This window comes from Neoarius graeffei, chromosome 5 (assembly GCF_027579695.1).
Source record: "Neoarius graeffei isolate fNeoGra1 chromosome 5, fNeoGra1.pri, whole genome shotgun sequence".
Classification (NCBI taxonomy): Eukaryota; Metazoa; Chordata; class Actinopteri; order Siluriformes; family Ariidae; genus Neoarius; species Neoarius graeffei.
The window spans coordinates 75,290,648-75,308,418 of NC_083573.1; the positions used below are offsets into that span (position 1 = coordinate 75,290,648).

General features: G+C 41.2%; 1 protein-coding gene across 6 annotated transcripts in view; it reads right to left on the bottom strand.

Annotated features, from left to right (window-relative positions):
- LOC132887063 (lethal(3)malignant brain tumor-like protein 4) overlaps positions 1 to 17,771 on the bottom strand; it is a 156,608-nt gene that overhangs the window by 107,698 nt on the left and 31,139 nt on the right. For 4 of the 6 annotated variants that reach the window (XM_060922396.1, XM_060922397.1, XM_060922395.1 and 1 more), the window contains 7 exons: positions 9,788 to 9,881; positions 9,622 to 9,676; positions 8,655 to 8,743; positions 3,196 to 3,300; positions 2,835 to 2,970; positions 2,305 to 2,396; positions 133 to 284 (listed from right to left, as the gene is read on the bottom strand). In XM_060922396.1, the coding sequence (XP_060778379.1) occupies positions 133 to 284; positions 2,305 to 2,396; positions 2,835 to 2,970; positions 3,196 to 3,300; positions 8,655 to 8,743; positions 9,622 to 9,676; positions 9,788 to 9,865 (707 nt within the window). In that variant the 5' untranslated portion in view covers positions 9,866 to 9,881. The remainder of the gene's footprint in view (positions 1 to 132; positions 285 to 2,304; positions 2,397 to 2,834; positions 2,971 to 3,195; positions 3,301 to 8,654; positions 8,744 to 9,621; positions 9,677 to 9,787; positions 9,882 to 17,771) is intronic. The other 2 variants (XM_060922398.1, XM_060922400.1) reach the window with 1 other exon arrangement.

The window sequence follows — 17,771 nt, forward strand, 5'->3', positions numbered from 1 at the left end:
CAAATCTCCATCCTTAACTTTTGGGTCCTTTTTGGTTTATTTCAACCTCCGGTAATAAATCAAACAGTTTGTCGTTTTCAGTTCAGTATAGACTTTTTCTCCATGAGTGTTTTCTATTACATGGTCTCTTACCAGTAATCGTAAGTGTCGTCCCAATTGTCAAAGTGAACCAGAAAGCGGTTGTCTACGATGTCAGCCACAGTGGCTACACACACCAGGCAGGGGTTCTTCCTGTCTACTGCCTCCAGTTTCATGCCCACTTCAAATTTTGAGGTGGTAGTGTTCTGTTAAAAATACATTCGTCTTAGACAGCTTACTTCATGATTGTAATGCAGTAGTCAAAACTAGAGTTTTTTTAAATTACTTTTTCCCTTCAGCACATGGATCACATTGTATGCCAAGGTATTTCAGTTATTTGTTTGCTAAACAGATAACCATAAATTCACAGTTGACCAGCACCCACCTCAGTTCTTAATAACTGAGTAACACGACACGTTATTATATATACTAAGTAACTTTAAAAACGCACAATGGAATTAACACTATCACTTTAGATCCATGAATATATTTGAAATTTATGATAGTGTATGTAATGCACACACATCTTGAAACATCAATAAAGGACATTTATTGTCAAACTCAAGAATTAATTCACAATAAAAAAAAATTCAAAGTGACAGTTGGTCCATGTTCGGACCGTCATGCTGGAGATTCTGGGTCTGTGTCGTCCAGGGGTCTCAGCAGCAGTGACTGAGGGTGTCAGGAATCTGTCACGGAGGTGAGTTAGCCTGATGTGCTGATCCTGAACTGGCGTCGTGACTCGAGGCTGACCAGGGCGTGGACGATCCCTGGTGCTCCCTGTCTGTCTGTAACGCTGACTCAAACGGGAAATGGTCGAATGATGAACACCGAAGTGCCGGGCGACCTCTGTCTGTGTACTTCCGGCACGCAACATCCCGATGGCCTGTTCACGTTGATTTTGGCTTAGGCGTGGCATCTTCAATAATGACAATTTTCCCATCATTTCCCCCGGGTATTTATAGGCAAGATTGTGTGTGTACAGTGTATGCAAAATTTGTTTGAAAATTAAAGCCTGTCCATGTCATTGACTACCCGAGTCATATTGTACATTATTGAGTACAACTCCCTTAAATTCTGATTTGAGCACAGATTTGGAACTTATTCGGGCGGAACGAAGTTATTTTTCCATTGTGATATATTTCTTTTCTTCTTGAGATAAACTCAGCACGAATTCAGCAAGTTTTATTAATGTGCGTTTTTAAAGTTACTTAGTATAAAAACAAACACCGTTGCATAACATTTTATATTTTAGTTAATTAACAGTTATTCCATGAAAAAGTCGGCCATGAGCTGATAGCCATTGAGGCGCATAGCACCGAGTAGTCTATAAACCGTGCACGACAAGATTGAGTGGAATAACTTATTCTATCCACATTCACTGGATTTTTGAGAAAGAGCATTTATTTTTTGCACATTTGATAAATTAAAAAAAAAAAAAAAAAAAAAAAAAAAAAAACCCTTTATATAAAAACAGCCAACAATTTCTGCTTCGAATGTAAACAAAGAGGCGACATGACCGTAACAATTTGTGAAAAAAATGCTATATTTCTTGAGCAATAAAAAAAGATACGTTCTTACCACCAAATACTTTTATTCCATATTTTATTGCTTTGTTTTCAAGTAGAATTTTTATTTCATCCTCTGTTGGTTCAACAACGCGCTCCGCCATTTTGTTTTTCTCTACTCACAGTATATGAGCCAACAGCCTAGTAGTAGAATAGCCAATCAGAGTGCACGACTGCTCATATCCAGTGAACGTGGATTTATTTATATACACATCTCCCCCACAACCATACATATTCCATTTACGCCTCGTGTACAAACGTAACCCTGAGTGGATTTTGGCTGCAATTAGATGTCAAGGATTTAAATGCTGGCACTATTTAAATTCAACTACGCTGAAATATGCTAAAAATCATACACTGGGGTAAGTAAAATTTCACTAGGACTATACCATCTGTAAGATGTTCACAAGATTCAATAACTGATGCGGAGCCAATTCTGGCTGCACAGTTTTTTGTTTTTTAATAGCAGGCATAAATGAGCTGAGATTACCAGTAAAAATAAAACCATGACATTTCCACTGCAGCTTTCTTTCTGGAATACAAAAACCATTTCTTCCAGCCTGTAAGAGGCACTGTTCACTGCTAAGAGAGACAGTCTCCTCTGTCTACTGTCTGTATGCGAGATATCTCCTGAATATGTACAAGGCAGTGCACTTACACTGTTTTGGGATTTGAACAGATTCTTTGGTGCAGCCTGAGCATTGCAAGACTCCAAGTATTTCTCCCAGTTAAACTCATTTATCTTATAACCTGAGAAACAAAGAAAGGCAGACCATAAGCGTGACATGGCATGAAAAAGTGTTACAAGAGAAAAAAAAGGGAGGGCAAGATAAAGGAGAGACATTATTTAGCACACAGAACTATGAAACATGAAATTGTCCAATATATAACGTGACTCATATCCGATCCAGGTTATCAGGAGTGCGATTAAATTAAATGTAAAAGGTGCAATCTAAACACTTTGTTTCACGTCCTTTAGAAACAACCGGGCAAAATGAATCTACAGCCTTAGAGTTAAACAAAACAAAAAAACAAAACCCCACCCCAACCCACGCGACACCATTGGACTGCTGACCAGCAATGGCAAAGAAAACATATAGAAACAACAGCTTGCCAATCTGCCTAGTGGAAACATGGCTGATACCTGCCATCCATCACCACAAATCACAGCCTGTACTCCCCCCATACCTTTTGGAGGGTGTAGTTTGCGACCTGTGGACTCGCACCATCCAGCTGGCCGAATATCAGGGGAATCGGCGTTAACCCAGAAGTCATAACACTCTGAGTAACCATCGATGTGCAAACGCAGACGGTAGCCAATCACCTAGAGGACACAGAAGTGAAATAAAAGTATTTCATTTCAAATGTCTTTTTAAAAAAAAATAAAAACCCACCACCTTTTTTTTGGGGGGGGGGGGGGGGTGTAAGGTCACACTACATAATGTTTTCAAAAGCATCTTGACACGACCATCATCTGAAACATGGAGAGAGTTACACCATCCTGCAAGGCGTTTTTAGAAGCAGGAGGGTCCTTTGGTAGTATACCAACCTCAGCCACAGAGAGTACACAAAACATGGAAGGATGCAAGGGGTCGATTCCCTCTAGCCTCATTCCCATTTTAAAGCCATTCTTGCTGCAAGGAAGTGACTGGTACTGAGGAGGAGAAAAAGAAAGAAAAAGCTGTGACTTCAGAAAAGTATACACTTATTACACCATTCTGACAAGTGTATTTAGACATTATAGTTCATCTTTAAATGCAAACTTTGCATGAAAAAAAGGCTGGAAAATAATTTAACACTAGTCAGATTATGACCACAACACTGCTGTTGGACACCTTCACCACCCAATTAATATTTCAGAGGTGGTCCCACGTTGGTTCCTGTTGATGGGTAAAGGGAGTAAAATGGTGAAAAGGAAGGGGGGGAAAAAAAAAAAAACTTATAGTATCTGATTTCGGTCAGTTAGTGTATCTACATATAATATGACTGACATTATACAAACTCCACCTAGGCCTGGGGTTAACAAAAAGGCTGTAAGGGGCAAAGCACAGGACAGATCTGGATGGAGCATGATCATTGTGTATGATACATCTACCACGTATATAATGTACGCGTGATTAGTACGAACCAATTTTTGGCACGACACCATCACCACCAACCCCATAATGAGCACTTCCAAATGAAGTTAAACAGAAGTACTTTGAATGGTTTGTTTGCAGACAACGTGGCACTTTTTGTCTTATTAGTAAAATCACTTTGGTATGGGTAAAATTTTTTTTTACACTCCGAGACCCCGTTTACACGTAGCCGGGTATCTATAAAAACAAATATTTATTTATACGGTTGCACCCATCATTTACACGTAAACGGAGGTTTCGGTCACTGAAAACGGCTGCTTTTGAAAACTCCAGGCAAAGTGGAGATTTGTGAAAACTCCGTTTTCATGCCTGCATGTAAAATAGTGGAAAACAGTTCTCTCCGTGTTATGGAGAAAACGGAGTTTTAGCATTGTGATCTGACGGTCCCTCCTCCTTGGCTTTCTATTTGTTTGACATGTTTTTGACAGCCTTCCCTGGCCGTTTTTGAGCATTGTGTAAACGGAATTATTTTCTAGTACAGGGAGAAGATAGCCGGGTATTTATGAAAACGGGTATGTGTAAACAAAGTAGGAATGATAATTGGGGGGGGGGGGGGGGGGGGGTTTACACTCAAAACATTACCACCAACTGATCCCCCCCCCAACATGAGCTCCAGAATGATTTATGATCTACAGGAATCAAAACCTTTTACTGGAGATGATCAGTAAACAAATGACATGAGCAAATGTCTCCATTGCACATTTACACAATTTTACATGACTAAAGCAACAGTCGACATTTCAGACTGACTGTTCAATTAGTCAATAAAACACATTATCTGCAAAAAAAAAAAAAAAAACCCACACAACAACCATCCATCTGCTTATCTTGTCCAAATCCAATATTCACCATGGTGGAGGAAGCCAAGTTGTATTTCGCAGAGCAACACCACATCTTCCTCAGACTCGCATTTAGAGCAGCATTATAGAGCGCAACATCAGTCAACTGCTTTTCTGATCAATGTGTTCCCCTACGCAAATGCTGCCTTTAGGCTTAGAACTGTGCAAGTCCCGGCTTTGTACAAGCTGGCATGGGCAGCTCGGCAAACGTTTCAGTGTCAAGAGCTCACCCCAGAACTTTTATTCACTTAGCAAATGACCTGCAGAAAGCTCACTTCCATAAAAGACAGTGCTGGAGGTACAAACGCTCTGGCTCAACACATTAAATCAGAAAAATAACCATTATCCAGCTGTTATAATGGCTCAACACAGAGATGCTCTGCGAGTAAATAAACCAAAAAGATGTCTGAAGTAAAACAGGTCTAATTCTGTAAGATGCTGCAGTCAGCACATCTTTCCTCACTGCCTGTCAGGAAGATCTAGGATTACACTCCCCAGACAGGAACACCAGTCAAAGTATAGTACTTATGTTTAACTTTTTGCACTTCCCTTAGAAGAGAATATTTCCCACTGAACTTAAGGGGGAAGAGGAAAAAAAGAAAAGAAAAAAGGGGACGCTTGGCAGCAAGGAACACTTCCGAGTGCGTCTTCATTTTAAAATTGGGCCCGGTGGGACACCCAACAAGTAAGGGCATGCTCACTACATGTGCCAATTTGTTTCAAAGCTCAACTTTATATTAAATCAGACTGTTCAACTAAAGAACAAGCACTTCTACTTCAAAGTAACCCCATTAACCCAGTGCGATTTCAGCAATAAGGCCCAAATGAGCACACATGTAACAAATATTAATATTGGCAGATCAAATTGCCCCAAGGTTACAGCTCTTATAACCCAGTATTGGCTCTGAAGTGATTATCCAGCAGATGCTCTTACACAGGCATTAGTCTGGGTATTTTGGAATAAACATAACAGAAGTCAGACAACTTCACTGATCTCTGCTACAAACATAAGCTGGCCTTACGATCAAGCTGTGGATAGAAAAAAAAAAACCCTCTATAATATATATGATGTTCCTGAGTCACCATGAAAATCCTGTAAAAGTAATTCAGTCAGAGATGTGACATGGGTGTTGGTCAGAAATAGAAGACCATGTGTGTCATACAGCTGCTCGGATGAGTCATCCTTCATCACTTCAGATACGAAAGAAGTCTGGAGGGAGAAAAAGTATGAGCGTCAATAAGTAAAATAGGTTTTAGAGGATGCTGTGTAGATTTAATCCCCCCCCCAAAGCCATTTGTTTGTTCTCCAATATCAGGCCTTGTTTATTAACATGGATACATGCCAATTTATTCATAAATCAAAATCATATTCATGAAAATCCTGTAAATTCGGGGGGGGGGGGGGGGGGGGGGCACACTGGTACCCTACATGAAGGCTAAGCAATACAAAGCTCAACTTGATCGACTTCACATCTGTTGAGTTTAAACTGCTTATTAATTTGCACCAGCACAAACTTGCTCAGAATAATAAAAGTAGAAAGATCCTATCTCCCCCCGACACTTTCTCCCTCAGTTTTCAACCAATCCCCACCAAATTTCACATTAATACTGTATCTCTGGGCTGAATTAAGTTGCTATGAATTTTCGTGCTGATCCGGCTCACCAAACTGGAATGATCCACCGGGGGTGGGGGTGGGGGCGGTATCATGGATCATTCCGGTTCAGTGATCCGTATCAGCACCAGAAGTCATAGCAACTTAATTCAGGCCAGAGGTATTCTGCATGTAAAATTTGGTGGGGATTGGTTGAAAACTGAGGGAGGGGAAGGAAAAAAAAAAAAAAAAAAAAAAAGTGTCGGGGGGGGGGACGATCCATAAAAAAAATATATTTTTTTTAAAATGCCCCCCCCCACTAAGCATCATTCTCGATTTCTTACCATTCCAGATCTATAGGGTAGGGTGACCAGACGTCCCGGTTTGTAAGAGCTAGTACAGATCATCTATCTAGTATTACTTTTACACCATTTAGCAGATGCCCTTTATCCAGAGAAACTTGAAGTGCTTTGGAGTCTCCTGCAAATATAGTCATGCTCATTCAATAAGTCAGGAACTAAGAATAACATCAAGAATACTTGGCGAAAGGGGAGAAAAAAAAAAAAGTTTATATTCTTGCCATTAAAGAATATAAAGAAAGAAAGCAAACAAATTAAGTTATTCAGTGACAACAGCATCACTGTATACATGAACATGCATATTTCATGCTCCCAGCTGTTTGTCCACTTGACCCTTCATGGAGTTTTACATCAAAACATGCAAATGAGTCATGTTGGGAATGGGCTGTACAATTTATTGTCCAACATATGCACGCGAGTAAGCCAACTTATCCTTATTGTGGAATTATCAATAGCTATTCATGAAATTGTGATATTTTAAATAACAGGCTAGTGGATAGTCATATCTGTTTAAGGGAATTTATATGCATTTATCTTGCACCAACCAGATGTGATTTTGGTTCTCTATTCTGCATTTAGTTATGACTACTCATGCAGCCTTGGGGGGGAAACACCCCATATTCACAGTGTAGCAGGTCATTACACAGCAGGAAGTCGGTGATTAACAAGCACACAGCCACAGAATTACGTACAGTAAAGAAAATAGCACTTGAAAGCAAGAGGTTTTGCTCCTTCGTATAATACTCATTTTCGGTGACGGTCACATCAGTGTGGTCAATAACGTTTCTCATACCGCAAGTATGTAATACCAATAGAAGCAGATTATTTACATCTTCAGAGTCAAGAATACATGGATTACGTCCCAAATCCCATCCAACGCCATCAGAGCATCAGACCTCAAGTACACTACCGTTCAAAAGTTTGGGGTCACCCAGACAATTTAGTGTTTTCCATGAAAAGTCACTTTTATTTACCACCATAAGTTGTAAAATGAATAGAAAATAGAGTCAAGACATTTTTCTGGCCGTTTTGAGCATTTAATCGACCCCACAAATGTGATGCTCCAGAAACTCAATCTGCTCAAAGGAAGGTCAGTTTTATAGCTTCTCTAAAGAGCTCAACTGTTTTCAGCTGTGCTAACATGATTGTACAAGGGTTTTCTAATCATCCATTAGCCTTCTGAGGCAATGAGCAAACACATTGTACCATTAGAACACTGGAGTGAGAGTTGCTGGAAATGGGCCTCTATACACCTATGGAGATATTGCACCAAAAACCACACATTTGCAGCTAGAATAGTCATTTACCACATTAGCAATGTATAGAGTGCATTTCTGATTAGCTTAAAGTGATCTTCATTGAAAAGAACAGTGCTTTTCTTTCAAAAATAAGGACATTTCAAAGTGACCCCAAACTTTTGAACGGTAGTGTATGCTACCGTACATAGCTCATAGTAGGATACTTTTCTTCTCCCCCCCCCAGGGAAGGGAACCAGCCTTGAATTTGCTCTGAAAAATGTCCAACACAGCCATGAGAGTAAAGATGCAGTACAAAGTTCTGAAATGTTCTTCCCCAATAAACTTGCAATATCATCATTGTACCAGAGAGTGACATTTAAAAAACATCAGCATTAAATATAATGAAAAGCTTCATTAATACGCCTTCCTTGTAATAAATTCATGCTCATTTTCACAATAAGCAGTTCTTGTTATTGCATCATAAGGTGATTATGGGCCTGTATTTATTATAGTTGTCACAATAGAGTCACCGAAATGTGAATTATGTTGGCTAATGCCAGTCTCTGAATGAGGGACTTTTACAAAAAAAGTACACTACCTTGTTATTAACAGGAAAATGTTCACAAACCGTAAAACATTATATTAAAAAAGGTTAGAGCCGGAGAAGGCTGAAAAGGGAGAAAAACGCACAGTAAATATTCACACTGGTGACTGGGGTTATTTTTAGTCCTGCACAAAACCTCGAGCATGACGTGCTTATATAGACTTAAATCAGTAATGTCAGGATAACGGTAAAATAAACAGGACTGGGATACAAGCAGTGAGATCAAATTCATTCTTACTTCAGTAAAGAGTCTCAGGGGGGCTGCGATGGCTCGCTCTTCTTCCAAGTACTGATCCCATGACCAGGGTCTCTTCTTACTGTTCACTGCTTAAAACCCACAGTCGTAAATATAAATTTAAAAAACAAAAACACACATTGTAGAAAACGCGTTAAGGTTTTATGTTTAAATTGAGTGGAACATTAACACCCGACAAAGAACTCATAAAAACCAGTGCTGACTGAGGCCAAGTTTACATTAGACCGTATCTGTCTCGTTTTCTTCGCGGATGCACTGTCCGTTTACATTAAACCGCCTGGAAACGCCGGGAAACGGGAATCCGCCAGCGTCCACGTATTCAATCCAGATCGTGTCAGCTCCGGTGCTGTGTAAACATTCAGAATACGCGAATACGCTGTGCTGAGCTCTAGCTGGCGTCGTCATTGGACAACGTCACTGTGACATCCACCTTCCTGATTCGCTGGCGTTGGTCATGTGATGCAACTGCTGAAAAACGGCGCGCACTTCCGCCTTGTATCACCTTTCATTAAAAAGTATGAAAATACTGCAAATACTGATGCAAATACTGCCCATTGTGTAGTTATGATTGTCTTTAGGCTTGCCATCCCTCCACTTGCAAGTGGTAAGTGATTTGCGCTGGGATCACACACACAGCGGCTCAGTCCCAAATCACAGCTTGTTCACTTCACTCGCGCGCTGTGTGAGCTGCGCAGGGCCGGAGTGCGCACCCTCCAGAGGGCACTCGCTGTTCAGGGCGGAGTAATTTGGAGCGCAGGATGCCTGCGGAGCCGAGCGTATCCGTGTATTGGTGTTGCTGTGTGCACGCGAATCGTGTATTGGTGTTGCTGTGTGCACACTAATCGTTTTAAAACCGTTAATCTGATGATCCGCTGATACGGTCTAATGTAAACATGGGCTGAATCAGCTACAAGCCTCTAAAGCTGGATTATAAGGAGAGATGTTTTACCAACGGAAGTAGACAGTTTGTTTTTCATCTTTGACGGATCTTCTTTTGGACGTTCCTACAAAAGAAAAAAAAAAAAAAAAGAGATCATTTTTAATCAATCATCGCAGTAAAAGGTCCGTCAGTCAGCATGGCTCAGATGAAGGGCAGGTTGTTGGTGTGCACTCACTCGGAGACAGTATTCCTCAGACACACTTCTAGGATTCAAATTCTGTTTCCTTTTCTTTCTTTCCTCTCCCTGCATCATTAGAGAATGAGAGACTCTGGAATGACATTCAAACAATAGCAGTTAAGAGAACAGCCAGGGGGAAGTTATTTCACTTGCAGTGTGCCTGATGATTCATATTTCTGCTCCAAATAAGCACTTGCCATAGTGTTACCAAAAGAAACTTCATTGTTCAAAATCTATTCTTGGTTTGCACGTGATGTCAGCCAATTATGCAGGAGGCTTCAAACCGGAAGTCAGCCATGTTGGAGGACATACACAAACATACACAATCTCACTGCACACATTTACTATAGAAGATATGCTCAAGGGGTTGTTCTGCTCAAGAATTCCTTTGGTTTCTTAGAAACTCTCAAATGCTTAGAATTCCAGCAATTATTTTAAAAAAAAATTAAAAAATAAATACATAAATAAATAAATAAATAAATATCAAGGAGAGCGCACACGAGGAAGGAGAAAAAGAGAAGTTGTCCACGGAGCATAGACATCAGTGGCTGTCCAACATAAACCGGGCTAATCTAAGCAACGAGAAAGCAAAAACTACACAAGTCTGCAGTGAACATCAGTGGTAAGCGCTATGAACTAGTTATTAATGAAAGACAAGAAATACCGGATCATTTAATAGCCTGGTCGTGCAGAAACTCCCCGCTGTCAAACGTGACAAAGCCGTAATCATGGAGCGCGTGAGCCGACAAGGGTTGTTTTACAATCAGGGTACAAAGTTTGTGTCACGGGGTCCAAAATTCAAATTGATTCAAACTGGTTCTTGCACCAGTTTTTAAATGAAGGAAAAGTTAAAGAACAGATTTCAGGTAATTCTTTGACATGTGTATGGTAGTTTTGTGTAATCTGTTACAAGATGGGAGAAACAAATGAAGTGATTCTCGGAGAGGACTTTTTTTTGACAATTCAGAATCCACTACTTCCATAGTGCTTTCAAATATAAGGCTGTAAGCTTTGTGTTAGTTGTCTCTAATATTTATGTCCCAATATCTTGACCACATTTTAGGATGAAAATAATCATTTTAGATATGTTATTTTATATTGAAAAATTAGCTGTCTCGGAGAGGACTTTTTTTGGACACAATTACATACTAATTTGATCAAAATAGTCTGAAAACTTACTGGCATTCAACATTAAACCTTAACTATGTTTCCAATGATATGGAACCAAATATGTGTTTTATGGTATAAAGAATGATGTAAGTGCATCCCTTTTGGAGCTACCTGTGGTCAAAAAAAGCACTTTTTCTAAATGGCACGAGTAATTTTGCTAAATATGACATATATTGCCATACATTCACCAAAAATAACATCAATTTTTTTCTTTTTTGCATGGTAAATAGAGCTATCACAGGGCTACAATAAACAACCAAGTTTATTTAGTCAAGCCTTTTGATATTGAAGTGTTAAATGTGATTTTTAGGGGCGGCACGGTGGTATAGTGGTTAGCGCTGTCGCCTCACAGCAAGAAGATCCGGGTTCGAGCCCCGGGGCCGGCGAGGGCCTTTCTGTGCGGAGTTTGCATGTTCTCCCCGTGTCCGCGTGGGTTTCCTCCGGGTGCTCCGGTTTCCCCCACAGTCCAAAGACATGCAGGTTAGGTTAACCGGTGACTAAATTGACCGTAGGTGTGAATGTGAATGGTTGTCTGTGTCCATGTGTCAGCCCTGTGATGACCTGGCGACTTGTCCAGGGTGTACCCCGCCTTTCGCCCGTAGTCAGCTGGGATAGGCTCCAGCTTGCCTGCGACCCTGTAGGACAGGATAAAGCGGCTAGAGATAATGAGATGAGATGATTTTTAGCCTGCGTACCCTGATTGTAAAAACAACCCACAATCAAAAAGGCTTCTATGATTATTTCATTTTAAAGAGCTGTATATAAATTTTTGATGACGCCGCTTTTATTGTCTTTTCTGCCCATTAGAGAAACCAGCTGATCTCTCCAGTTTCATAGATCCAGACTGGCCTCAAACACAAAATATGGGCCACGACAAAATCAAAGAGACGGTAATAAAGCAGTAGCTCAAAATGCTAGGCTTACAGAGGGCAGAAAGAAATGCAAAATTCTTGAAGAATCTTCCCAAACGATCACAATCAAAAGATTCATATCAATCCCCTCCCTCAAATACTGCAGCCTCCTCGCCCAGCGAGTGCTCTTTTATAAACTCAATGTTATATATAGGTGTGTTAGATGCCCATTTTTTTGAAGCAGTCAAAATTATCGTTTTTAAATTAGATTTGAGAAGTGACAAGCTTCTAAACGTAACTCCTCCTTACCTTCCGGTCTGTAACCTTACCACTGTACATGTATATAGTACATCCTCCAACATGGTGGTGGTCAATGATGCGAGCAGTTTTGGTCATGTGGTTGCAAACGAAGAGCATTAAATCTCTGGAATTCTTCGTCCCAAGCCAAAGGGGGTGCTGTTCCTCTTCTCCCCAAGCAAGCTCACCCCGCCCGCTTCAGTGCAGTTATCACCTGTGTAAATTTTACATTGCTATGCAAAAGTTGAGTGCAGGTCAGTTTGAGTGAAGCAGCACCTGACGGGGGGGGACCATGTGTGCGCACGTGCTTGACAAGTGAGACAGTATCAGATGTATAAAAATAATTGTGCTGTTATGCAAGAAAACATTCAAACGTTCTAGATTGTGTGTGTGTGTAAGGATTGATGCATGCATGCTTCATGTGGATAACAGAAGTTAGGTTTTAAAAGATTACCCATTCTTGTCCAGTGTTGGGCACGCTACTTTCAAAAAGTAATTATAGTTACGTTTCCCAAAAAGTAACTGAGTTAGTAACGGAGTTACTTTGTCATAAAAGTAACTAATTACCAGGGAAAGTAATTATTCTGTTACATTGTGTTACACCCCACCGCCAAATAAAAAAATCTAATTCAATCATAATAAAAGTGAATGTTAAATGTGTTTAATGACTGAAATGGACACTTAACAGAACCAATTAATAACGTTATCTACACTATATTAATATTTTTGTGGGACAATGTGAGAAGACATCTATCAAATTTAATACATTTTTGTAGTTATTAAAATTATGTTACTAATTACTGGCCACTGGCGAGGACAAATGCTTTGTTCCTCGACAATGTGCATTGCACGTAGACATTTTTGCCTTTTATTTCAAGTAATGTCTGTATTTCCAATGTGAAAGCGCAGTGTTGGGCTGACCGCTCGCCATCGCTGTGTCTTCTGATTGAAAGAGCGCGCAGTAGTGCAGTAGGCGGAGCCTACCTACGTATGCTGTCCAAATCTACTCTGATTGGCTTACTATGCCGTTATCTCGCGTCTCCCCGCCCCACACTAAAGCAGAGGAAAGAAAGGCTGAACGAGCAGCGTGCCAGATGAGAACAGCTTTAATAAAGTAACGCATAGTATTTTATTGCAAGTAACAGGAACGGCGTTATAACGATGTAAAAAGTAATTAGTTAGATTACTCGTTACTAAAAAAAAAGTAACGCCGTTATTCCCATCACTGCTTATCCCCCCCCCTTCAAAGTTCGGTTCACACAGATTAAAATTAATTCATTTATTTTAAGTTCAGAGCTCAAAAATGAACTCCACATTAACAACTTCTGGATTTTTTTTTTAAATGAGCCACACCGAATCCAAAGTGAAAGCCTTGATCAGCAGGTAATATTAAAATTTTCATCCCCCACTAGAAAGCTATTTCACATCTACTTTACTGATCAACAAAATCAGTAGTGTTACGACCAGTGCATCGGAGCACATTTATTAAAATTAATTAAAAGAAAAAAAAAAAAAGTTTTAGAAACCTGTCACATGTACACTTCAAGCACAGTGAGATTCATCCTCTGCCTTTAACCCATCTGAAGCAGTGAACACATGCGCGCACACACTCCGAGCAGTGCCCAGGGAGCAATCAGGGGTTAGGTACCTTGCTCAAGGGCACTTCAGCCCAAGGCCACCCCACATTAACCTAACTGCATGTCTTTGAACTATGGGGGGGAAACCGGAGCACCCCCACGCAGACACAGGGAGAGCATGCAAACTCCATACAGAAAGGCCCCTGCCGGCAGCTGGGCTCGAACCCAGAACCTTCTTGCTGTGAGGCGACAGCACCAACCACTACACCACCGTGCCACCCCAAGAGCACGTCGCCATAAGACAACACTGGTCAAGACAAGGAACACGAGAAAATCTAGGTCATGTATCCCTACTCCTGTTGATTAAGCATCGTTCCCCCTCACATTCACTAGTTGCAAATGGATTTGTACAGTTCAAATATAAACTTTATTTATTATTTACCAGCTGGAAGGTTCGTATCACGAAGTCAGTATTCAAGGTCGAGGTCATGGTATTTCACCATACAGATCGACCTTAAGCTGGTAAATATTGTTTCCTTTACCAAATTCTAACAGAAAACGAGAGCGCCCGAAAGGGAAAACCAAACCGAGCTGCCATTTTGAATCCTCATTCACGGCTGTAACGCAAATTGCTTCCTCCTCGGTATACAAGTGCACTTCCATGGCCCGGTGTGTGTGTGTAGACGACCCTACATTTTGCTGCCTATGTAGTCCCCTGTTTATACAAAATTGAGTCAGTCATTCAGGATTCAGCTGTTTTTTTTGATCGGCGTTAGCAACAGTTAGGTTTTTAGCTTTCTCCTGAAATGTTTTTTTTTTTATTTCTTCTTCCTCAGGGTAGTAAAACTCGCTTTCGCTGTGAACACTGTCATCACCATCCATGCTGTAAAAGTAATGCTATTCTCCTGAGAAATGCGAAAATAAACGTTGACAAAAATTGCTACGATGTTTGTTGTGAACAAGCAAGTCGCCAGGAGGTCCATAACCGGGGTCCGCATCATAGGATACAGGCCCGCTCGCCAGCCAATCAGAGCGCAGGATTTGATGGAAACCAGACTGCGAAAATAGTTATTGCCCATGAACCGGATTTCCTCTGAATGGTGCCCTTAGAGATCCTGTACAATCAAAACTCTCGGGTGAGTCGGGGAGGGGGATTCCCCACTGAGGCTGTGTGTAGTGCATTAACGTGAACATGTAGCCTATGGGAAAATGAATAGCGTGTTGGATTAGTACTAATCTCACGTTTTAGAAAATCGAAATTGTCGTCTTGGGCCCCTCTAGAGTGTCACCAATCCATGTGCAAAGTATGGAGTATCTGCGTCCAGCCGCATCGATTTGCATAAGTGAACAGACTGAGACAGCCTTCCTTTAGGTGGTATAGATATGAGCATGTTCAATGAACAGCATTCATTCATTCATCAAGTGTGTTCATGCACAACACTGCTTATGCTGATCTCGCCAATCAAGCTTAGTTTATACAAATTAGCATTCATGTTCTGTCATCAATTTGGACTTCACACAGTCTACACTTGAATTTCATATATTTTTTTAAAATTTAGGTTAACATGGCATAGCCTTGGGCTGAAGTGGGCTTGAGCAAGGCACTGAACCCCCAGCTGCGTAGTATAGCTGCCCACTACCCAGGTATGCGTGTGCACACACGCATGGGTATTCACCGCTTCAGATGGGTTAAAGGCAGAGGACCAATTTCATTGTGCTCGAGTGTGCATGTGACAAAGGTTTCTCCTTCCTCCATCGCCCACACCACTGAATATAATAAAATGTGTAACTGGAGTTGTTTTTAATTAATCAGTTTTATTCTTGCATAAAAGTGCGCACGCACACACACACACACACACACACACACGTTTCTTGAACATGACACATTGTGCTAATATGTGTAACACGTTTGTGTCAAGTATGGGCCCCCCAAAAGCTAAATAAATAAAATAAAATCCCACACACCTCACAAGCACTCAACATTTGCATAAAATTGAAGTTGTACAGGTGATAACTGCACTGAAGAGGTAGGGGTGAGCTAGCTTGGGCCTGCCCATCCTAAGTGTGACACAACACAGGGGCCTGTTGCAAACTTAGTCTGGCAAGGCAAGCCATCTCCAGCTCTTCCAAGCTCCCGAAAAATCGGGAGCCAATCAACTTTGAGCATCTCCAATGGCCCTGGGTAGAGGCGTGTTCAAGGCAGTGACGTAGTAGAACTGCGACCGGAAGCCATAGATTGTTTACAAAATCTATGCTGGAAGCGCTTCATTCACTAGAAACGTTACGAACATGGAGCAGCGGCAAGCCTTTGACACAGCGGTAGATGCTGTATTGAAAGCATTCAACGGGAAGTTCTCATTGAAAACGGAGCAAAGAGCAGCCCTGGAGGTATTTATCTTCTTCCTGTTACTCAAGCAGTTTCCGTCGCGTCACATACGTCAGAGGAAAGAGTGATGTGATTGGTTTAAGCTTCGTCACAGCCTTTTCTGGCTTCGGCCAGTAGCAAACAGGCATTTCAGGGAGGCGGGTCAACCACGTGCTTTGGGAAACGGTTGGGCTTAATATCTTTGCCAGACCAATGCTCGCAGAGCTTTGAAGTTGCGTTAGCCAGACTAGGGGTGAGCTTGCGTGGCGAGAAAGAGGGACACCCCTTTTGGCTTGGGATGAAAATAAAACCAGAAAAGCTCCCAAGGTCATAAAACAAAATGAACCAAGCAGGGAGATGGACCAGGGAATTCAAAAGATTCTTGAATTTGGATTACTTAGCTTAAAAGCACATTACTGCTCTGTTCACCCAGTATACAAGCATCCTCAGAACATGTACAGTCAAAATCTTTGCACAAGACTTCAAGAACGGGGAGGGCACCTACAGTGGACGCTCATCACGTACATTTTCTGCTAAAATCATGCACACAAAGTACATCAAGTCGGCGACACACAGAACTTCCCTGCCGACTAAACCGCCAAAGGTAATTGTTCACTTGCAAGACCTGTATTACTGCCTTGTGCTACGACTGGAGCTGCATAATACAGGGTTCAAATGTCAAATTCCCTGAATTTTCCTGACTTTCACTGACTACACAGCCGAATTTCCATGACCTTCAGTGACCAGGAAGACCGGCCACTTTTGTGCCGAGCAGATAAAACCCAGCCACAGTATTTTAAAACCAGTCAATTTGTGAGCTTGATTTCCTTGTTAATAGATATTCAATACAAAACTTAAAGGAGATACACAGAACCACGGCCTCGCTTTTTGTTTATAAACGCCTTGAGACCTCAAGAACGGCATAGGAATAGTTAAGCGTTAACAAATCTAATAGAGTAATTTTTACGATTAAAATGATTCATATAGGTAGCGGTCTGGGTGAATGACCTTGACATCTGTGACATCACAGCAGGAAGTCTATCGGTCTCGTCGCCATTTCCGCTATACTAAAACACAGAGCTGACTGCAACTCCGATCCTCCGTTTTGAGCCAATTTATCGCCATGCCACATAGAAGTGTTGTTGGCCGGTGTAGAAACATGGCAGAATGTAGATTTATGTTGCATTCATAGCTCAAGAATGCTCAAACTGCAAAGATTTGGACGCGTTTTGTGAGAAATTCACAGGCACATTTTCCTGATGACTCGTACAAAACCTCTGATCTGTTCAGGAGTGTTGGCTATAAGCCCGTATCGAAAGAGGGTGCAGTACCAACAATTAAAAGGAAAAGAAAACTACAAGAAAAGGAAAGCAAGTTCAGTTGCACCAGTTCTCCTGGAGTGTGAGCTGAGCAGTAATGGCGGAGTACCCAGCATGGAGAAGGAGTGGACCAGTTGTCAGATTTCTCTGCTGGATACGCTTGCCTCAACAGCAAGAGCTCGCCCTTATGTGGAAGAAGCGAATGAACGAAGAACTGAAAGTCAGATTGTTTCAAAACAAAAATCAGCCACAAGCGCAGCCTTTAAGAAGCGAGAACACAAATGGGTAAAAGATGTGACTCTCATTTGGTTACATAACACTCATTTACATTAAAATACATATAACTTGTGTTTAAGTTACCGGTATAAGATTTAATTTGCTTCAGAATGCGATTGTCTCAGT